At 38.6% G+C, this 23,653-nt stretch overlaps 1 protein-coding gene across 6 annotated transcripts in view; it reads right to left on the bottom strand.

The window, feature by feature from the left end:
* The window catches only part of LOC113045587 (agrin-like), a 141,155-nt gene that overhangs the window by 29,551 nt on the left and 87,951 nt on the right, over positions 1–23,653 (bottom strand). For all 6 annotated transcript variants that reach the window (XM_026206024.1, XM_026206025.1, XM_026206027.1 and 3 more), the window contains exons 10-18: positions 14,986–15,128; positions 14,741–14,846; positions 12,095–12,211; positions 11,592–11,756; positions 10,793–10,936; positions 8,562–8,686; positions 8,362–8,467; positions 2,757–3,107; positions 657–782 (exon numbers count right to left, since the gene is read on the bottom strand). In XM_026206024.1, coding sequence (XP_026061809.1) covers positions 657–782; positions 2,757–3,107; positions 8,362–8,467; positions 8,562–8,686; positions 10,793–10,936; positions 11,592–11,756; positions 12,095–12,211; positions 14,741–14,846; positions 14,986–15,128 — 1,383 coding nt within the window. The remainder of the gene's footprint in view (positions 1–656; positions 783–2,756; positions 3,108–8,361; positions 8,468–8,561; positions 8,687–10,792; positions 10,937–11,591; positions 11,757–12,094; positions 12,212–14,740; positions 14,847–14,985; positions 15,129–23,653) is intronic.

The raw sequence follows: 23,653 nt of genomic DNA, 5'->3' as shown, positions 1-23,653 counted from the left end.
CAAGGTCCAAAATTTAAGTGTTTATATACACTACCATTCAAAAGTTTGTTTTTAGTAAGATTCTTTTTTCTTTTTGAAAGAAATTAATACTAACTATTGAGTCAGGACAAAATGAATGCATCACGTGACAGTAAAGAAGTTCATAATGTTACAAAATAAATAAATATTGTTCTTTTTAACTTAATTTTCAAATAATTCCATCACATTCCATTGCCATCACAGGAACAAAGTACATTTTAAAATATGTTCAAATTACACCTATGTATACTGTATACATAAAAACTTAAAAACAATAAAAAAAAAATCAACAATGTATTATATCAGTTAAGTCACCAGCCAACTACGGAGTAATAGGCCTTTTTTTTTTCTTTTTTTTTTAACAAGCATTATGGTGTGTGACAAGTACACATTTTTGGACCCTGGGCACACAAAATCAACATCCATATGGCATGTATAAGATAATACATACTCATAGAGAGTAGTATCCCCTATCATTAACAACTCTGGACACCTCCTCCTCTCCATCCTCTCAGACTTCCAGGATAAAAAGAATAATCACTGTTGGTGGCTTAGTCATAGAGCTGGTCACAGTTAATAAACGAACATGTACTGTTTTCTAAATTACACTTAGTTAAGAGTTATTGGCGGGAACTTACAGGGGCAGTTTGTACCCTCAGAGCTGACGGCAGCTGTCTTCCCATCGGGACAGCAGCCAAAAGCTGTGTTGTCACAGGAAGACCGTTCTTTGACTGTGGGAAGAGTGGTAGTAGCTACTGTTGAACCTGAAGAGAGAGATGAAGATGTCACACAAGCAGGATTTCTAGAATTTGATGCTTGAGGCAGCAACTATTTTAAACTATGTTTGTATAATTGCAAAAACAATTAACATGTCAAGTTGTGGAGAAGGAAAATTATGGTGTAAATAATGACGGCTCTATGGCTGACTCTTTGATTTGCAGAGAACAATCTGCGAGTAGTTGCGAAATGACTTTTACATCTTTCTTGATGTATTCCTACTTTTTAAACTCATGTTCAGTCAAACCCTAACAATAGCTTGTTAAAACCTCACACCTACAAGTATGCATACAGAAGATTAGCACTGTGTGTTGGAACTAAATATCTCTTGCTTGTCAAACAAGCCATAAAGCCGTCAGATGTTCAAGGGCTCTGTGAGTATGAGAGAGGCAGCGTGTGAAAATAGTGAGTGGTGGAAAATGACTTTTGGCGCAGAGCTGGAAAGCATCCCTGGACATCTTTTCTTCACGTTTGTGGGCAAATTTATGGGTGCACGCTGGCCAACACACTGCTTCAGCCTTGTAGGCTATTGGTTCAATGGGAGGCAGAAAGTCATCAGAAAGTCCCAAGAGATGCCTCCCACAGACAGACTTCATGTTTCCTGTGTCAAAGAGCGCTCCGGTACAACAGTGGAAAGAGAATAAATCTGAGGCCCTTCTGCTCTCTTTTATACCAATTCAGGCAGTTACACAGTAAAGTTAGCATTAGCCGAATAAATATAGCTGGTCTGCTTTAGGTACTGTGGTGGCAAAGGACACATACAAGTAAAGGATTGAGGGATTTATCACTTGCATGTTGACCAAGAGGCTATTAATTTTAGAAACGGCTGTAGTGGAGAACAAAATAAGAGTTTTTTTGTCCATGGGCCAGATTTACTAACAGCTTGTGCCAGCACAATCCGTTTTTTGGCGTTAAAATAGTACTGACAGGATTTACTAAAGACTCAAAAGACTAAAGTGAAGAATTAGTGCTCAAAAGGCATGGGTTATTTTTGCACCTGACCGTAATAATTGTGCCTGAAAAAAAAGTAATACGTTTTAAAATGAATCACGCAATGCGATTTACTAACGTTTGTGCTCGTCAAATTACTGGTATTTGCGCCATTATTTAATCCTCCAAAAACAACATAAAAAAGGTAAAGCAGACCCTAATTTGCACTGCTATGGGTAATTTTTTTGATTTACAGCTTCTCCTACTTCTAGCTACATGCGCTTGTTGGAGGCAGGTAATGCAACTAAGGATTATCTGAGTCTGTTAACGTCATACTTTATTTTCTTTAATAAGCAATTTAATATACTTAAATTGTAGGTAGCAGCTGGAAGTTATTCATTCTGAAAGTGTCTTTGTTGCTTTCTTCCAAGGTATGAGCTATCAAGTTAACTAGTTGTGGCTCTCAATTGGTCCGGCAACAATAAACCAATAATGCAACCAATTATATAATAAAAAAACAATATAAATAGGATATAATAAAAATGTAAATAGATTTCAGTTTTTATATACTTAAAATTAATCTAAAAATAATGTATGTCAACATAGGCAAAAAAAAAAGTGAATTCATTTCATGGGGTCTATGTCTTGAGCTCAGATCCTGAGAAACACAGACTATACAGGAACAGCTCAGAGAGAAAGAAGAAAGAAACAGAGGTTGCATTGACTTCATCTGGAATGTTGCTTTGAAGAGGCTTACTCATAAGGTTAGGCCACATTACAAACTGAAGCTAGTGATTCCAAATGAAACCACTCACTTAGCGGTTGGATGTCAGGTGTCAAAACCTCTCAAATAATAATGGGCGCTGAGATAATGGGCAGTGTTAAATTGATATCCCATTACAATGCGAGTCAAGGTCATCTCACACGCAAGGTCAGTCCATACAAGAGAGAATTTCATCATCTCTTGTCATTTGTTCTTGACAATTATGTCTAAACCCATTATGATTGAAAGATTATGGTGAATGCATTACCAAGTGGCCCTTCTCCGCTCTCCTCCATTCCGCTCATCCTCTCTTCGTCCCCACTGGGCTCTCCACTGCCCGATTCGTCAAAGTAAGGGGTGGAGTCCAGGAGTGGGGATGAGGTGTGGGGTTGTTTGTTGAGTGTGGTAGGGCGGTGGGTGGTGAAAGAGCTGGAGAACATTCCTGCCTCGACCGTCTTCGGAGAAGGCAGAGCCTCCACCAAGAAGCTGTCCACAATGCTTGAAGTAGTGGTGGTGGTGTGGCCATGGCGCTGTTTGGTGATCTTGACGTGAGCGGTGGGAGGGGTGGAGCGGTGGGTGGTTGGGAAGGGGGTGGGTTTGGCCGTCAGCTCAATGGATTCTGGGAGAAAGCAGGAATGGAATGATGGGTAAGCATAGATGGAAATGTTTCTATAGGCCTTCTTTTTCACCTGAATTCTACCTACACCCTCCCACCCATTCATCTTTGCCATTAAAAAAAGCCTCAGCATGGTTTCAGCAGGGTGTCCTTAGCCTGAGCAATGCTTTGTATGCCTCACAGATTCATATCAAAATCAGATGCATTGAAACACCAGGAATAAACCACCTAATGCCTGCAAAAAGCATCTTATTTCAATCATATCACTTAAGTTTCATTACACCCCAACACCTGAACACCTGCAAAGAGCCCCTTTTGTAGTCAAACAACAAGGGCTTAGCCTTAAAGGATTAGTTCACCCCAAAACGAACATTTTGTAATTTACAAGCACCTCATGTTGTTCCAAACTTCTGATTTTCGTTATTCCGTGGAGCAAAAAAGAGATTTTAAATTACCCATAAAATCAATGAACTGCAGATGTGAAAGATCCAGGTTGCTGCACTGAGTCTTTCTGATGTGATTCCTTGATGTTTTTAAAAGCTAGGTTTTCCGCAAGCTCAACCCAGTCATTACACAGACTCTTGACCAGAAGTGTTTATATACTACTGGGGTTGAGACGGCAGAAAACGGTTGATCTGTGAGAGAGTGTGCTTGTGCATGTGAGAGAGTGCCTGTAGATATGAATTATATATACATATTCAGATGTTGCCCTCCTGTAGGGAGGCTTTAATCACAGACAGCCAAAGCCTCTAGTGATGAATGATTGATATAAATAGGGCAGAAAAGCAGAGTTTAGCTGCAGCTTCAAAGGAAGCCTCACTTCATGCAGGCATCCGTCGATGCTCCAACCACGGTAGTCTTCTCAACATGCTTGCAAACCTCTCCAATGCAGCAGCTGAGCTCAAACTTAAAAAAGAAAATTACCAATGCAAGAGTCTTTTTCAAAGATGCATGTTGTCTGATACATATAAAAAGATTCAGAGGACAATAATAACCGTGCGCAGACGAAACGAGACAATAGGGACCAAGGGATCCAAACACCCAATCATCCGTGACTTTGTGCTTAACTATAACGTATCCCTCGTGTACAGGCTAACCGCGCTTAGTTGGGAACCTGATAACATGCTAGCACAGGCTCTTAATTACATGCTAATCATCTTGAATTTAAACAGCGAGTTGCTGACGAGGTGTGAAATACGATACCTTACAGAAATACTACTTCTATCAGAACGGCTGTCACAGCCTGGGCGAGAAGGAACGAGTGTGCTAGCTTTGTGCGGGAGAGCACTGATGCTATCGCCGTTTGTCACGGCATGCATTTTCCTGTTTTAACTCGGCTGCACCTGTCATTCAGGTGCTCAGTGTAGCGTTAGCTCTGAGGGAAAAAGATCTGGGTAGTGGGCTTTGGGTCACTCGCATCAGCTTTTTGTGACACAAATATGCACGCTGATAGAGTACAACTGGGCAATAGCAGCAGTCATCTTCAGTCGCCATAGCTGTAGACTTACTCTTGAAACGCTGTTATTAAGATGGATTTCTGTCTTTTCATACAACATTGTACGAGTGTTTGTTAATTTCAAGCGTAAGTGAAGTTGAAAGATGCGGAGAGAGAAAAGAGTTAGAGAAAAACAGAGAAACGAGGAAATGAAAGGGATAAAGAAGATTTCTCTATTAACAATGTGTTTAATGCAAATAGAGCAGCACAGAAAATAATTTTACTCATATTTTAGTTTGTGCCTCTAGTCTTAAAGAGACTAACTAAGATTCCAGACTCAAGTCTGTCCACACTGACAGCATTTTGGAATCTCTCACAGTGTTAGTCACGGCAAAAACTCAAGATTTACACGTTCCTTCATTACTTTGTACAGAAGTGGTTCTCAATTATGACTCCAAGGCCCCCAGTATCCACCACAATATTTGAAGCAGCATGATCTTTCTAGTTGCTCATGATTTAATGGGTAATTTTTAAAAATCTTTTTAACTCACAAATTCTACCTGGAATGTATGACCTGGTCTAGAAATCACACTTAAAATTAGGCTACTTCATATTTTTCTATACAGAAGGACCCCTGGTTCTTCGAAGAAAAAAGTCTTTAAGGGGGAGAATTAAAACGGGAAATATCTTGATTCATAGCTGTTTTTGCCCTTGGCATTTGCCGAGGGCTCAGTGGGTCCTGGCCACCTGTTTAAGAAGCACTGGTGTACAGGGTAAATCAGAGTAATATACATTAATTATCATGTCATATTGTTATTAAAACATAAATAGGCTTACATACAAAATGGCAGTAATTTGAGATACATTACAGTTGTTTTAAATGTCCTTATAGCAGTAGCACTACTGTTGTAATAGGCAGATAAACTCCAGGTTATATGACATAATTCTTATGGGAGAATTTTTTCCTATGTAAACAGTACCTTGCAGGGTTTACCTCCTTTACATGGTAATGAGAAAAGTTGAAAAATTGGATTTTACTTTGCACAGAGAAGGTAAGTAAGCAATTTTATCGGAGTAGAGTTTTTAAACAGTGTGTATTTTAAGGTCTATCCTGCCTGTAATGCCTTGCCATGTACATTTCCATTTTAAGCTTTTTCTTTTCTGTGGTATGACAGAGATAAACGGGTTTTGAACCTGGAAAATATTATTTAGAACAAAAACGATAACCAAAACTAACATCTACGCTGAGAGCCGCCCGTCCCATATGCTAATGTGTAGACTTCCAATTTTCAGCAAGAGTGCAGGTGATGACACCGTATGTCAGCACAAGGAACTGCCAAGTCTTGGACTCTTGATGAGCCAAAAGCTTCTCAGCCATTCAAGACCCTGAACGCCCTGCGTCATGTACCAAGATGTGCCTCTGATTGCCTCATCTGCTGCCTGCTATGGCAACATGAGGAGTAACTCACTCCGTGTGCTGTTTCATAGCACCGTTTGTCATCAAGAAGAGTTGATGATGAGAGAACGTCAAGAGATCAGTGAGAGAAATAGAGAGAGAAAGGCAAGGCTTTCGGCTAAATCACATCCACTCACACGTGAAATGAGCTTGTGATCTAACCCCTCCACCTCAGGGCTGCCGAGCCGCTTTACTCCACATGTTGGAGAAGAAATTAATAAATGGCCCTGCTGTTGCCAGTTCCGCCCTAGGCTGGTGAAGATCCAACCTAAGCCCACTCTTTACTTCCTCCCAGATCCCTGAATAAACCCAGAAGAGCAGCTGGATTCTTGTCATACAGGCAGGTAATGCCAAGAAACAGAGCAAGATAGAGAGGTGCTCTGGTTAATGACTATAGGGATGATGGTCCAATCATCATCTTTAAACATCAGTTTGTGGTGTGGTGTGTCATAACCAGGTCCAAAAACCATTTGCCAAATGTGAGCTGTAATCAAATATCTAAAAATATCTGTCAACATGAAATGCTGTTCACAAATAGAATTGACTGGAAGGTGAAAATGACCGATATGAACAATATGTTTTAATAGCTGCTGCCAAAATCTACAAATGCAGATGATTAGGATCATTTATTGTACTAATTTGCTATAATCTGAATGTTAGTATTGTATTACTTGTCATAATATCATGTATTTACATACAAATGCACATACTCAATTGCTCAAAAGTTTATTGGCTGATGCCTCATCAAAATGGCCAAACATGAATTGTCCTGGCAGATGTATTGTTCTATCATTATTTAAAAATGAGCCCTACATACCAGGATTAATTAAACCACATGGGAGTTTAAAAAAACATGATCCAACTAACATTATCCAATAGCCTGAATGACCTCAATAACATCAGTGGAAACAGAACAGTGTTTTATTGGAAAAGCAAGTTCACATTTTGGTTAAAATTAACCAACACCTTCTTTTTTTTGTCTTGTCTTTAACATAACACTAAGTAATTGTTCATAAATGGCTGCCCACTGGTCTGGGTGTGTGTTCACTGCAGTGTGTGTGTGCACTTTGGATGGGTTAAATGTCAATTCTGAGTATGGCTCACCATACTTGGCTGTATGCCACGTCACATTCACTTTCATTGGGAATTTAGGAAAACAAAATTGTTTTATATTTAAGGCAAGGAACAAGAGATTTGATGAATATTCTGCAGGCAAAGAATCCATAAGGACCTGGTAATAGCTATGAAAAACAACACAACAGATAAATTAGTTCAAGCTGCACTTATGTGGCATTAACAGGTGTGACAGAGTGCCTGCATGGGCTGCTGTTGAAAATGTCTGGCACCTGCCATTGGCCCTGATCCAGATGGAAAACCATGTGCCATGCCCATCACAGAGAAGCTCCCTGCAGAACACCTTCTGATGTGAGCTGGCATAGTGCTTCTTACATACAGCCGACATGAAAGTCTTAACCTTGGCCTTCTACCAGGTCCCTTTGCCCATGCATATATACAGCAATGGATGAACGATTGAAGAGAGAATGACAGCGATGCCCAACTCTCTACACAGCCTGATCTACCCATAGTAGGCCTCCCGGCAGCATCAGCAGCAGGATTTCAGGTGCTTCCCTCAGACTGTGCAGTTAAACCTCCCTAATCCACACAGGGGTGATGCAAATCAAACAGCTCAAACGTTGCCCAGTTCCAGGGGATTCAAGACTCCAGCCTGAAGCCAAGCAGCACGAATCTATCTACATGGGAGCATCTGTCAGGAAGCTTTCCTGTACCCAACACCCATCATCCACATCAATACTCCCCATACCCATCCCACATACAACTGCACACCCAGTGACCCCACTCCTAACTATGGGCCAAGCAAGTTTGTCCCAACATTTTTCTCTTGGTTTCTAGTTAAAATCATCCTTAACTATCTTTAATAGTACAGCTTTTGTAAAAAAAATATTATTATTTATTTGTTTATTTTTTATTTTTTATTTTAAGAGTTTTTGCAGAGAATATCGTGTGAATTAAATTTTCTTTTTTTTATTGTATTGTTTTTACCCCACTGGTATCCTCACTCAATTTTGTTAGGAACACACACACACACACACAAACGTTTTCTGACTTCAGTAAATGTAATAAAAATACAATAAAAATCATTCCCTGGCATTTGTTATAAATATATGACTATTTAAAAAATACAAATAAAAAGAAATTCTCTGACAAAATTTTGTTTAAATAATGAAAAAAATACAGTAAAAGTATCTAAGACTATGTTATGCATTTTTCATTTTCCTTTATCAAGTAGCCTTTTTATCTTGGTTTATTAATGTTTATAATATTTTAGTGAAAAAAAGACCTCTCACCTTTGCACTGGCCTAAATGCTTCACATAGATCTCCTTATCTTGTCTGCATGCAATGGTCCTTAGCTGGCATCGGTCTGCATAGGTAACCCCATCAGAACCACATACCTGTCCACAAACATGTTCATGTCTATTATTAGAAAGGAAATCTTTATCATTACAGTAGTTGTGGAGTGTGGATCTGTCACTTATGCAAGCTCACCTTGGTCTTGTTTTTCTCATCACAATCTGGTGATGGGCACTCACAGTTAGCCTGTCCGTTCAACTCTACACATGATGCGCCGAACTTGCACACAAGCTCATCACAGGACTTGGGTGGCTCAGGTCCTATAGAATAGATTGGCCTCTGGTTAATACATAATTTATATATTTAGCACTAAAACACTTTAAACTTTTAATGGTTTCAAGGACAAATATGTGAGAAACCAGCAACACAAAACACAATATATGCTGGTCATTTCAGTGAGGGCTACTTGTTAATCCACTTCTGATACGGACCCTATGACCTCAACCACGGATATTCATCAGAAAGTTAGAACTGCATCAGTAGCAGGGCCGGGACCTTGCCTGCCACAGAAGTCTACTCTTTACTCTGACATCAGAGCGCTGGGCTGCACTGCCTGGCCTGCAGCATTGACTGGCTTCCTCTTCTGCACTTTCATGTGTCAGCTTTTATCGGACAGCAACGCTCCATGAACACTTCTATGCTGGGACTGTTGAGTTCATTAAGCTCTTCACTTTCTGTCAATAGCTGATGGCGACTTCATTCTACTCTCTATGCCAGCACAGAGGGTGACATCAGGATAGCATTTCATTGTTGCCCCTGGTGTGCATATGAAGATTCAACTGAACTTTATTGATTTAATCTGATTATAGCAAACAAATTCAAACTTATTTTTACAACCATTTGTTCATGATGCCAGAATATTTAGTATCAAGCAGATAATTATTTGAAATTTAGATTTGTTAAATGTTTTTAATGGGCTTTCTACCTTTAATGTATATGATAATATACTGTAGTCTTAGCTTTTAAAAATAATTATAATAATTATTAAATTATTTAATCTTAAAATTATTTTATCAAGACAGATATTTAATAAGATGCTATTAGATATTTAAATAAGATTAAAATATATATTATATTTTGATGTTATAAAACCAACCAATAAATGGTCAATATTAGTTTCCATACAATTATAGAGTTATAGCAAAAATTATAATGTATAAAAATTGATATTTGTTTGGAAACTTAACACTGGAGTTCAAGCAACTTGGGCTATGAGCTTCTCCACCCTTCCTCCAGAATCTAGGACCTTGGTTACCAAATGAAATACAAAACTTGCTTTCATCTGAAACTTTGACTTGGGACAACTGGGCAACAGTCCAGTTCTTCTTCTCCTTAGCCCAGGTAAGACGCTTCTGAAGTTGTCTGTGGTTTAGGAGTGGGTTAACAAGAGGAATACGAACACTGTAGCCAAATGCCTTGACCCCAGCCTCAGTCCATTCCTTGTGAAGTTCACTCAAATTCTTGAATCGATTTTGCTTGACAATCCTTATAAGACTTTTTCCTTCCACTCAACTTTCTGTTAACATGCTTGGATACAGCACTCTGTGAACAACCAGCTTCTTTGGCAATGTTTGTGGCTCCTTTTGAAGGGTGTCAGTGATTGTCTTCTGGAAAACTGTCAGATCAGCAGTCTTCCCCATGATTATGTCTAGTGAACCAAACTGATTTTGAAGGCTCAGGATACCTTTGCAGTTTGATTAGCTGAGTGGCATGTCACCATATTCTTATTTGTTGTGATAGTGAATCGGTGTTTTTTTTTAAAATGTGAGCCAAATTCATCACAATTAAAAGACCTAAACTACTTCAGTCTGTGAGCATTGAATTTATTTAATACACAAGTTACACAATTTGAGTTGAATTAATGAAATAAATGAACTTTTCCACAACATTCTAATTTATTGAGATGCACCTTTAACATTTAACAGGGTTATTCAATTATAAGTGTTTTTAAGGGTTAACTTTGAGCGAATGTTTAATGATGGCTAATGTAATATAAATGTGAAAAATACAGAAAACTTGGCTTTAATCATCCAATAAATAATATTAATAATAATTGGTACAGATATATCGTTAATTGCTACCTCAGACCATTTGATACATACTGCCAGGTTCAAACTAACATCCCAATGAGATCTTACCACTATGCCATGGTTCTGCCATGACACAAAAATCTTTTTTTCTCAGAACACTTTTAATTAGCAAAGACTATTAATTAACCAGTGCAGTGGTTTTTACTATTTCTACATGTACCAATATTGTGAAAAACAGACCTAATTTTAATTCATAAAACCATAACCTAGGTTCATCAGTATTGCAATCCTGGAGAGACTGTCTGAGTTTTGTGCTAATTAAAATCCCGGATTTACCTTTGTCACAGCCGTTGGCTTCCATCTTGCTGCCATCAGGGCACACGTTGCATTTCATGCCCTTAACTCCAGACTTACATGAACACAGCCCTGACATCTGCTCACAGTCGTCACGAACCGAACCCACTTCATCACAGTTACACGCTGATGAAGAGAGAGAGGAAAAGAGAGAGGGAGAGGGCTGTCAGCCTTATCTGGTTGAACAGTTTTGATTAGATTCCTTGTCTCTTTCTCTTCAATTTCACTCTGACAAAAAACATCCACACATCCGCCAAATACATGCAGGCAATCTGAAGCTGCTCCAATCTGTGACCCCACAGCTGCAGCAATAGCTCTTGCTCTGTGTCAATGACCACAGCTTGGTTGAGTTCAAAGCGGGGTCAAGAAGCCCTGTGGTGAGAACGAACGTGGGTACAGAATGTGCTAATGCTCCGAGGACCCCTGGGACAGAGCACAAACTGTTTCAATCACTTTTGTTTTCCTATCCTCATCTTTGTAGCAGCATAAAAACACACAAATGCATGCGTCAGAGCATTACTGGTCTGTAGGCAGAACTTACAGGTCAAGCCACGCTGCACTCTCTCGCAGTTTCCATTACCAGCAGTGGCTCGGAGGCTTAACTCAAACCTCTTGTTTTGACAGAAATCACATTTGAGGCCGGAAGGATAGCGCACGTTAAACGAGTAGACTGTCACTTCGGATTTCAGATTAGAACGGAACATTTAACACATTTAACACATTTAACAGAAAATGTCCCAAAAGCAAATCACCAAGAAAGAGAGAAGAGTGGGATGCTTACGTGTGCAGCCACTCATGTTTTCTGTAACGATGCCTCGGAAGTTCCAGAATCCGGGTTCGCAGCGGTCGCACTTGAGTCCCCCGACCCCGGGTTTACACGAACACTGTTTGGTGGACGGGTCACAGGTGCCTCCATATGAGCCGTAATGGTTACACTGACACACACCTAAAGAAAAAGAAAAGTTTTTAGTGGTACACGATCTATAATATGTACTCAACCAGTGGATGTGATATTTTGGATTTATGAGATTAGATTGTGGTCTGGGTTACAAAGTGCATCAGCACATTGTCCATTTATCTGTTAATGGCCATTAAAAGAAAATAAGTGTTTAGAATTGGCCAGAATTGTAATACTAGACCTCTCAACTTTCAAAAGTAAAAGTTCATCCTTTCGCATTTTGGATATTAACTGACTATAATGACTATAATGTATGCTTATAGTCATCGTGAAGACAAAAATTTGTCAGGATCAAGCAGAGACAGTTTTTTTTAGGTTATACGTACTAGGACACCCAGCCAGTCCAACACCCAGGGCAGCGGTCTTGCCGTCTTTGCAACATCCGTAAACAGTTTCGTTACAGTGCTGGGAGGCAATGAGCTCTGTTGGAGCTGATGTGATAGCTAGAGAGAAGATACAGAGAAAACAGGAGTGGGTGGGGGAGAGAGAGAGAGAGACATTTTGAGATTCACAGCGTTTTTAAGACAAATTAAACAGAACAATCCAAGCTGAAATGCAATTTAGTACGACACAATAAGAATCGCTTAAGGAGCAGAGGTGGGAGAGCCTGCATCTGGCTGCCAGATAACAATTCTATTTACAATTCCTGACACCAATTCAAAATTAGGAAAAAATGATGCTATTACCAGCCGTGAAAACAAACAATAGACCTCTCGTCGAATGTCTGGAGGGTGACATTTGACACATTCTCAGGGGCCTGTTTTCTCCATTTGTTCTCGTCTCAGATAGCGCCATTTACACCTACGCCGCAATGTCAAACAAAGATTTATGGACTCCGGGTTTATGGACACAAATGCACAAGAGCGCAAATCAGGACGTGCTGATGTCAGTCCACTCTAGCGCTAACCTAATTACACTATTTTAGCGCTCCAGGCTCACGTACGGAGGACGTTTGTTGTGGTGTTTAACTATAACGTTGTGCCAGAGGCAGATGTCAGATACCTATTTGTCTTATCTGTGTTGTCAATTTTTCCCCAGTCTTTCCACACTTGTTCTTTTCGAGTGCTTCTTCTCCAGGCCATTGAACTGAATGACTGTGAGGTGGCAGGTTTGTGGTTTCGAGTTTGGAGTTAGGAGGACTAGGCTGTCGTAAATCAGGGGACAGTCGGCATGAGGACACATCCCGGGATATAATAGTGATGTGTCACCGTGCCTTTCATAGCATCTTGTGGCTCCAGAGATAGGTTTTGTCCACACCTCATTAAACTTCTCCTCTCCACACTGAGTCCATTATGACATATGTACTTTTAATTAGATAATTTCTTCTCGTCTCACTGCGATTCTTCACCATCATCTTTCTACACTAGTTTGTTCTACACCACAATCCTTTCTGACACCAACAAGGTGCTGCTAAAAGAGAGACCGGTCAGCATAGATGTTTATTTTTACTAAATCGTATCGTAGATTATTGGTGATGGTAATGGCATAGACTGAGTGAAGATCGCCTACCAAACTATTTCCTACAGAAAATGTCATGTTTGTTTCTCCATACTACATTGAAATCATCACACCCCATTATATTGAAAGGGAGACAAATCAGAATATTAGGGCTGGATGATATATTGAATATTTATAATATATTTTCATGCTTTTGTTGCTGATTTAAATAATTTAATTAGTTATGATTAATACTTGTGTTAGAACTTGTGAGAGATGAATAAAATTCATTAAATCTTCAACCTGAAACTGTTAAAAACTATTAGTGTTCATTAAAAAAAAAACCTATACAAAATATAAATGTTCGATGGAAAATGTACAAAAACAGACAATAAGATAAAGATAAAAAAATTATGACATGAAAGAACATTAGAATTACTAAAAGTGAAAGAAGAATACAAAAAACTAAAATTAAAAGGAAAACTAAATAATTTAGATATTTAGATAATATTTTAGATAAATAATATTAAAATAAGACTAGTTGTTTTGCGTCTTCAATCAAAATGGTAAATGTTAATATGAATATTAAATAACATTATATATCAAATCACACAAATACATTAAATATCTATATCTAAATAAATATTACTAGATTTTACTGGGTTTTCAAATTTGCATTAAAACATTTTCAAACGAATCGGGCACAAAGGCTGTTTGGTAGAGATGGTGGTCAAAAAATAAGGTACATAAATATTGAAATACATAATACAGCAAAAGTATAAATATTATAAGTATCAATTTTAGTAGCTTTATCGCCCAGCCCAGTGGTGTATTTCCTTTGAACATCACAATCAGCCAACAAATTGCGAGAGGCAGCTTACAGTATCCTCTGATCTTCACTGCAAGGAGACTGCAACGTTGTCTAGAGGTCACTGAGACCTAATTTCCAACTAGCAAAAAGCAGAAAGGTGCTCTGAAGGCCCGTCAGCTCTCAAAGGCATGGGTCAGAAATAGGGCGAGGAGAGACGGCAGCTTGCATATCAAATGCAAGGCCCAATGAGATTTCAAATGATCTGAGCCAATGGGAAGCAGATGCCAAAAGCTCCTCACACCGGTTGAAAGTTCTCCAAAAGGATTTATTTTCCACGGCCACTGAAGGAGCATGTCTGATCTGGTTAGAGGGCCTCTGAGGCTCTGCAGCAGAAAACTCATAGTATGAGAAAACCATAGATAAAGCATGAGGGGTGCAGAGAGTGAGTGAGGATGAGAGAGCAGAAAGAAAAGAGTGTGCATGTGCGCATGCAAGTGGAGTCAAGCTAGGCTTGAAGCCTGAGTAAATCTCACACTGCTCTGATCACAGAGCCACGCTCTTCCTCTCTGTGGTAGATTCTCAGGTCTGGACTACACAAGCCCCCCCCTGAAGTTCAAAGAAACACTGCACGCTGCTGCGGTGACTTTCAGAGTTCCTGGAGTGTTATTCTTCAGATAATTAAGGAAAACATAAATATTTGAGGAAAGAAATGGTGGTCTCATACCTGGGCAGAAACCTTGGCTCTGGAGCAGCAAGTCCACTTGATTCTCACACCTGGCCCTCTTCAGCTCACACTCACTGGTGTATGTGTTCCCATCAGAGCCACACACCTGCAAATGTTTATGGAGAGGTCAGCCCGTTGTGATTAATTGACTCAACAAAATTGAGCACATTTTAACAAGTCAAATGCCTGGGCGGCACCGTCTTCAAATGGAATTGGCGATGTGAGAGGCGTATGAATGGACATACTAGGCTATCTGGAACTATCTGACAGTTGAAGTCACACATGCAGCGGTCATCTTCTGTGTCCTCATCCCACGATCCGCCGTATCGTTGACAACGATCCTGCTCGCAGGTTTCAGATCCTGAACCTGAGCCTCCTGATCCGCAGTCTGTTGGAACATACACACAATTTTTTATTTTATTTCAAGGACCTTGTACCTCTGTGCTATTTGAACTGTTCTTAAAGTAACTCATTCATTATACTAAAGCTAACTAAAACCCTTAACCCAATTGTGACGAGTGGGGCGGGGCCGAGGGACGTGGGAACGAGGAGTGAGGCCAGGTGTACCTCATCTCCAATCACTATACCTGGCCTCACTCCTCGTTCCCACATCCCTCGGCCCCGCCCCACTCATCACACCAATCATTTTCAAATGTGAGATAAGATTGTTTAGTCCATTTATGGGTTGTTGATGCATAATTTCTGTGTCAACATTACATTTTTGGATGATGTTTTTCACCATTTAATCATTCTTTGTCTTCATTAGTTCACTTAAAGGGGTCATATGATGTTGCTAAAAAGAACATTATTTTGTCTATTTGATGCAATGAAATGTGTTAATGCAGTTTAAGGTTAAAACAACACATTATTTTCTACATACTTTACATTATTGTTGCTCCTATATGCCCTGCCTTTCTGAAGCGCACCGTTTTTTACAAAGCTCAGCGGTCTGAAAAGCAAGGTGTGATTGGCCAGCTATCCAGTATGTTGTCATTGGTCGAATGCCTCAAGCATGTGACGGAAATGGTACGCCCCTTGCAATACTGTGATGCGTGTCCCAGTCAGAACACCGGTGCAACAAGACAATAAAACCCATTACAAATGAGCCATTTGTTGCATCCAGTGGTGACACAATTACGGATTATAATGACTTATACTGTGTTTTTATGCGTTGCGTTGTATCGCGCCACGAAAACATAAAACAATGTCTGCATTTGTGATTGGAGAAACGACAAACGCTACTCTACACCAACGGTTCTCAATTCCAGTCCTTGCGCCCCCAACTCTTCACATTTCACATGTCTCTCTTTGTTAAAACACCTAATTCAGATAATCAGATCGTTAGAAGTGAGCTCCATGCATGAACAGTGTTCATTGCTCCCTACTCCCTGAGCAGCGGAAATCTGTTGAAGTTTACCTCACTTTGGAACATTCACTCACAGATTTGCACTGCGCAACGTCTTCACACACGGAAAAGTGTTACATCATATACCTCTGTAAATGAATACAATTTAAATTCACACCTCAATGCACTTTGAATGGAACATATACGTTTGCTTTGAACTGGAATCATGGAGGATTATCCTGTGATGTCCACTTCGCAGGGCACTTACATTCGAATAGAACAAATGCATGAAGCCAAAAAAAAAAACATACAAAAGGTGCAGAGTAGGGGGGCGCGAGTACTGGTTGCTGCTCTACACTGCTCAAAACTCGCGTTTGAATCATCAGTGTCAAATCCTTTAAATATGAAAATGTACTTACAGACTGAGAGTCAGTAATCAAGGATCAAGGATCCCAGGATCAAGAATCAATCCTCCATAAAATGTGCTGCCCACATCTGAATATTTGGGTTGAAATGTTCTAGAACAGTGTTGTAAATACAACTTAACCACTGATTTGTAGTTGTGTCCTCTTTTGGAAGGTAAAACTAAGTATTTTTGCTTTCACAATGAAACAGCAGTTATGTTTATTTTGAAAAATGAAAATAAAACAATTATTTTCATAGCTTATAACCAATAAATAGTGAATATCAAATTCTATAATATTTTGTCTAAACACTAACACTAAAAGCAATGGTTTTAATACTAGTTAAAACAATTTATTTGCTAATTGCTCAACATTATAATTAATGGTGCTTTTTAAAATGAACTTTGATGACCATAAGATGATAGTAAAGGTAATCTAGATGTAAAAATGATAAGGTACCAAGACATTTTGTCTGCTTTACAGTACCAACCCCCATACACAGTTGTTTTCTTCATGAAAAACACAAGGCAGATCCCACTTTGTCCAAACAAAGAGCTGTAACGGATGCACAACCTCAATTCACACCACATAAAATAACAAATAAAATGACTAACAATGATTTCAGGGAGATAAACAAGCAATCTCACACGAGACCTGTGATCTGAGCATAAAAGTGGATAAGTACTTTTTAGAAGTCACAAACAGCAAAGACAACTAAGGCACGCAGACACTGGGGATCTCATGAAAACACATACAGTATTTGCATATCAGTATGCCGCACATTGTCTTCTAATAAAATAAAAAATATTCCAAGGTACTCAAGCATCTTGTTTTAACATTTCCTGCCAAGAATTAAAGGACAGTGCTTGGCAAACTATTTAGACATTCAGCACATATGGAGCAGCGAATATTGAGATTTTCTTCACGTTGGAATGAAGATTGAAGCAAAGGCACTGCTGGAAGTACAAGATAATGACCAGCTATGGAAATACCCAGCGACTAATGAAATAAATTAAAGAAGACACCAGTGTGCCACCAGCAAAGTGTCGATTAGAAATGATATGACAATCTATTATCTAACACAGGAAATCAATGCGAATGGGTGTTTCACAGTCATCATGCACGACGTCAGTAATCACACTACATTATGTCGGGTGCAATTAGTCTCGGTGCGAGTTCAGTTTGAGTTTCTCTGTATCAAACCCCAACGGATAAATCTTGATTCTTTCCAGGATCCAAACTTTGGGGATTATGGGCGAGGAAATCGTGAGGGGTTTTCTTCAGATGAGTCGCCTCATTAAACACACTCTTATCTAGCCTATTTAATTAGAATTAAAGGTCATTAGTCAACAAAGCTCACTTGCTGGAGATAAAAAGAACGCCTCTTTGTAACAGAGCATTACCAGGTTTTTATTTTTTATTTATTTATTTTTTATGAAAGTTTCCGAACAGCACTAATAAAAGAAGAGTGTAAAACTTGGTGCGATCTATCTATCACAACTAAGTACATTTAGATGCTTTCTGAAGGATCATGTGACTGAAGTATGAAGTAGTAATGGCTGCTGAAAATTCAGCTTACCATCTCAGAAATAAATTATTATTAATATTATTTTATTTGTATACAATAGTTAATTCAACTTGTAATAATATTTCAGAATTTTGAGGTAGCTTCCTAATAATCTATTATTTTCCTTTTGGGTGTTTTCTCTGCAGATTCTTGCGATTAATCAGTCAGTATATCATTAACATAAGGGAAACAGAAAATGGATCCATATGTCGATCCATTTGATTAATGAGGAAAAACCAACTGCCTGTGGATGCTCTTTTCCATGTCTCCATTGCAAGTTAAACATGCTCTTTTCTTCCCATGTAAAGCTGGGTAGGGTAGCCTGATGGGAAAATCGATTGAGTATAGGTCGAAATGCAACTTAGAATAAAAAATCACCATAAACAGATTATGAAGCCAGTCACAGTAAAGGCTAGGGGTTGGCCTGCACTGATACGTCTTATCAAAAATCCACACTGACAGCCTTGCAGGGTCGATACTCATGGAGGCCATTCAATTCATTAGCCCCAGCCTGGAAACAATGAAAGCACTCAAGCCTGAAGCCCTGGCCACAGTGATACAGAGAGCAAACGCACTCACTGTGTAGACTTCAGGTTTCTGCTTCAGAGCATTAGCAATCCAACGCTGTGATGAAGAGATTCTGTAGTCTTCTTAATGTGAGCTGAGCTGATTTTATGCCTTAGGGCAGAGTCTTTTTAAGATCAGCCAAGAGACTCCATGGGGAAAGAATGTTGCATTTGATTATGATTATTACAACCTTTCTCTTTTTTTCACCAATTGCCTATTATTAAGGCACAGAAAACAGAGAAAACCATTACAAACTGTCTGAAGCTGAAGGGAAACACGAGATCTGTTTCATTCCATGCATACTTAAAAAAAATATGCTTAATAACGTCAATAATAATAATATACTGTATATTTAAGATATTAAAAGATTTTTTTCAAGTATTTGAAATAGGCCTTCTATCCTTACCAAGACTGAATATATTTAAATAGATTTAAAAAACTAACAGTAAAACAGAGTAAAAGTAGACATATTGTTAATTATTACATTTAAATGTTTTTTTATTTTCATCAAATGTAATTTATTCCTGTGATGGCAAAGCTGAAATTTCAGCATCATTAGTCCAGCCTTCAGTGTCACGCGATATTTCAGAAATCGTTATTACTTTCAATGTTGATAGTTGTTTAAATGTTGTTGATAATTGTGGATAATTGTTTAAATGTTGAGTTTTTTTTATTTTTATAATTTCTTTGATGAATAGAAAGTTGAAAAACAAACAAACTACCGTATTTTTCGGACCATAAGTCACACCTGAGTATAAGTCGCATCAGTCCAAAAATACTTCATGATGAGGAAAAAAACGTATATAAGTCGCACTGACTGGACTATAAGTCTCATTTATTTAGAACCAAGAACCAGGAGAAAACATTACCGTCTCCAGCCGCGAGAGGGTGCTCTATGTCTTCAGTGTAGACTACAGGAGCACTGACCAGCATAGAGCGCCCTCTCGCGGCTGTAGACAGTAATGTTTTCTCTTGGTTCATTTCTCTTGGTTCATGTCAAATTAATTTTGATAAATAAGTCACATCTGACTATTAGTCGCAGGACCAGCCAAACTATGAAAAAAAGTGCGACTTATAGTCCGGAAAATATGGTAAAACATATATTTCAAATAATTAACGTATTGATCTATAATATTCGTTTTCAATTGAAATAATCTTTGGCTACGTTATAAAATATATATTTAATGTCATTGATCAATTTAATGGACCCATGCTGAATAAAAGTATTAATTTCATTTAAACAAAAGAACACTGTATCAGTTTCTGAAAAAAAAAAATTAGAGTGATGGGGTGCTGCTCCAGATGACCTGGCCTCCACAGTCACCGGACCTGAACCCAATCGAGATGGTTTAAGGGTGAGCTGGACCGCAGACTGACGGAATAAGGGCCAACAAGTGCTAAGCATCTCTCGGGGAACTCCTTCAAGACTGTTGGAAGACCATTTCAGGTGACTACCTCTTGAAGCTCATCAAGAGAATGCCAAGAGTGTGCAAAGCAGTAATCAAAGCAAAAGGTGGCTACCTAGAATATGACATATTTTCAGTTGTTTCACACTTTTTTGTTATGTATATCATTCCATATATAATTCCACAAGTGTTAAATCATAGTTTTGATGCCTTCAGTGTGAATCTACAATTTTCATAGTCATGAAAATAAAGAAAACTCTTTGAATGAGAAGGTTTGTCCAAACATTTGGTCTGTACTGTATATACGTGTATATATATATATATTTATATATATATATAAATTAAGCAGCACAACTGTTTTTAACAAATAATAATAAGAAATGTTTCTTGAGCACCAAAATCAGCAATATTAACATGTATAGATTTCTAGGGGATCATGTAGTTTGAATAATGTTGCTTCATAAAAGTCTATATTGATCATGCAAAGTATAAAATATATTTTTTAAATTTTTTTCCATGGTTTCTATTCAAGCACACTTTGCACAGTAAAAATGAGATCAGCACTAAAAAAAGCTTCATCTACACAGCTCTATGCTTCTTACACACACAGTGTAAACACTATAAACTGTAATTTGAGTACATAAATAAATGTGCTGCTACGTTTGAATATGACAGCTGGTACCCTGAGAACTTTTAGTCGCTAACAGTATCCCAAGGCAGTTTTGCACTGCAAAGACCCATTACAGATTCAACGCATGCTCTCATCCCCTCATCAGTGATACAGTAAACAACACGCTTAAATTAAGGTTTCTAAACTCTAACTCTGATAAACCTGACCACTGAGCAGCAGCGGCAATCATTTCCATACACGAGGCTCTCCGGGCCACCTAAGCCAAAATGTGCAAGCTAAGCACAAGATGAAAGCATTTACGTTCCCGGTTCGGTTGTGTGTTAGCTGAAAAAAAAAAAATGCAATGTGGAAATGTGAATAAATAAACCTGGTGGAGTGAGTGGATACGGGTGGGGTACTAATTAGCTTCGGTCCTTTGATGTCACCACCACCTGTGCCGCACACAAACCTTTCAATTTGTGAACACCAAGATGTACACATCAGCTGTCCTCAAAGCCCTTTTCCATCTTTTTAACTCAATCATGTATTCTGGGGTTTATTTAGCCATGCGTTTTTCATTAAGACGGAGAGCTGAAGGAATAAAGAGTGAGCTAGAGTGAAAGCAAAGTGGGTAAACAGACACAGAGTAACTCCAGTAGAAAAAAACAAATGGTACCATCAAGGGGTGAAAGGTTTTTCTGGCCAGTGAAGAGATAGATGACGGGGAGAGGAGAGAGATATGGGGAAAACACGAGGGAAAAAAAGTCAGGCGTGAGAGCATTGAGGACAGTGACCTTCAGACTTAACTGCTAGTTTGTTGCAGGTGGCTAGGGTGACTTACAGTGAATGCATAACTCCCATGAAAACACACACACACACACACACACCATCTAAATGTCACACATCACTTTGGCGCACATACAAACACACACCTTGTCTATCTCTCTCTTCTTCACTCTCTTTTAATTTCTCCCCTCGAAAGTCAACATTCATATTCATCACAAGTTGTTGACCTCTGTATCTCAAACTATGGGTATACACCTACACACGCACATGCGCGCGCACACACACACACACACATGTATACCTTTGGCCTTTATTATCAACTGGATGGAGAGTTGCAGGACTAGGACATTTTTAATGACTCAGAATATTACAAATATAATTCACCTCCCAAAATTAAAAGCTCACTCTTATCTCATGTCAATCCAAACCTGTATGACATTTTTTTCTTCTTCTGCAGAACACAAAAAGGACACACTGAATAATAACCCAGTTAAAGTAAATTATGTCTAATGGTGTTTTGGATGCCGTTAACATTTTGTCATGATTCTGTCACCACTTCCTGTTAATCTTTTATTTTGTCAACTAGCATCCAGCTTCCTGTTCCTGGCCTCGTAACTTCTCTTTAATTACCCTCATTGGTTTCAACTGTCTCACTAACTAGATAAGCCAGTCTTACTCTTACATCCTTGCCAGATTGTCTCATCAGCTTATTGGTGAACATTCCAGCCAGTTCTTGAATCAGATTCTTGAAGCCTGTGTGAACTCTACCCTGCCTGGAACCTGAATTTTCTCTTTCTGCCTGAACCTTTGTCAAGAGGTAGTAAGTTTGACTGACTAGTAAATTTGCTGCTCTGGATTTGGATTGTCAGTTCATTGTGGATTTGGATTGTGGATTTGTTTTGGACGTGGGATTGGAAGAAGATAAAGGGAATTGGATGGTTTTGTCTCTGTTTGTTCTCTACTCATCTATTACTTCTCAGAATGCCTTCTAGAACACACTGGTAGACTCTCCTGTGTGGCACAGAGGACTGTGTCTCTGCCTGTCACTTGATAGACCAGGGTTCAATTCCCAAGCACATTAACTCATCCATCTCAGAAGACCACCTAAACCGTGTCAGCTATACTGATATTCGCTCAGTTCCTGCTTGGAATTGTACTACTAGCTTGCTAGCCTCCAAGCCTTCCTCTGACTTTTATACTCCCATCACTGACCCATTGCTTACTTCATTGTAGCCACCTCCTGGCCTGGAGAAGACTCGCCAGCATCCTGAGAACATTAATATTAAAGAAACTGAAAATAAACTTTCAAAGACTTATTCACTTGTGTCTGTCTGTATTTTTGGGTCCAGTATTAATTCCCTCACACATTAAAAAAAAAAAAAAAAAGGTTTTCCTGAAAATATTGTCGTTGTGCTCCAGTGAGGAAATACAATCATACAGGTTTGGAAAGACACAAGGTTGATTAAATTGTGACAGATTATTATTATTTTTTTTAATTATTCATTTGTATTGTTTTATTTTTTGGGGGGTAACATATTCCTTTAAGAACGAGCATCTTAAGATTTAAACTTCAGCAGTAAAATTATAATATTTTTTTATATTAGATTAAAAACTTTTATTTTAAAATACATGTAGATAAATATTGCTTATTACTATGTATTGTTATATTAGGGAAAATAAGAATTATAAAAAAAATTGTGTGTGTGTTAATTTTGTGAAGAGTACACTGGAAAATATGCCTACATAATTTTAAATAGATCTTCGCATTTTATTTCCATGTATATATATTTACTAGATATTTACTGTTTTAGATAAATCCATTTATCAGTACTGAAAAAAACTGAAGTTACCTTTTTTAAGCTATAAATCCCAGCCCTAGATTGTGGTTTTCTGTTCATTTATGATTTGTCTCCTGTAGCAGGACATTACTGAAAGACCTGGACAGTAGCTTACAGTAATTGTAATGCTGCTAACATAAAGAGCAATAGGGCATCCCGACAGCCTGCAGAAGTTCTTTATGAGAAAATACTTGTGTGTAACGGATGATTGCACACTCTCTCCTGTTTGCCCTCTCCCAAACTCTCCTCCCCTGGGTTATCTGGAGCATGTACTGATGCTTAATACACTAATTTGCTGCTATTTCAAATGCATAATCCTATTTAGTAAACGTATATTCAATTAAAAGCAGGCCGCGGCCCTAAGGTGATGCTTGGTTCTCTCATATCGCT

This window comes from Carassius auratus, chromosome 27 (genome assembly GCF_003368295.1).
Source record: "Carassius auratus strain Wakin chromosome 27, ASM336829v1, whole genome shotgun sequence".
Classification (NCBI taxonomy): domain Eukaryota; kingdom Metazoa; phylum Chordata; class Actinopteri; order Cypriniformes; family Cyprinidae; genus Carassius; species Carassius auratus.
Note: the sequence above shows the minus strand (reverse complement) of the source record. Positions and strands in the feature narration are given on the sequence as shown.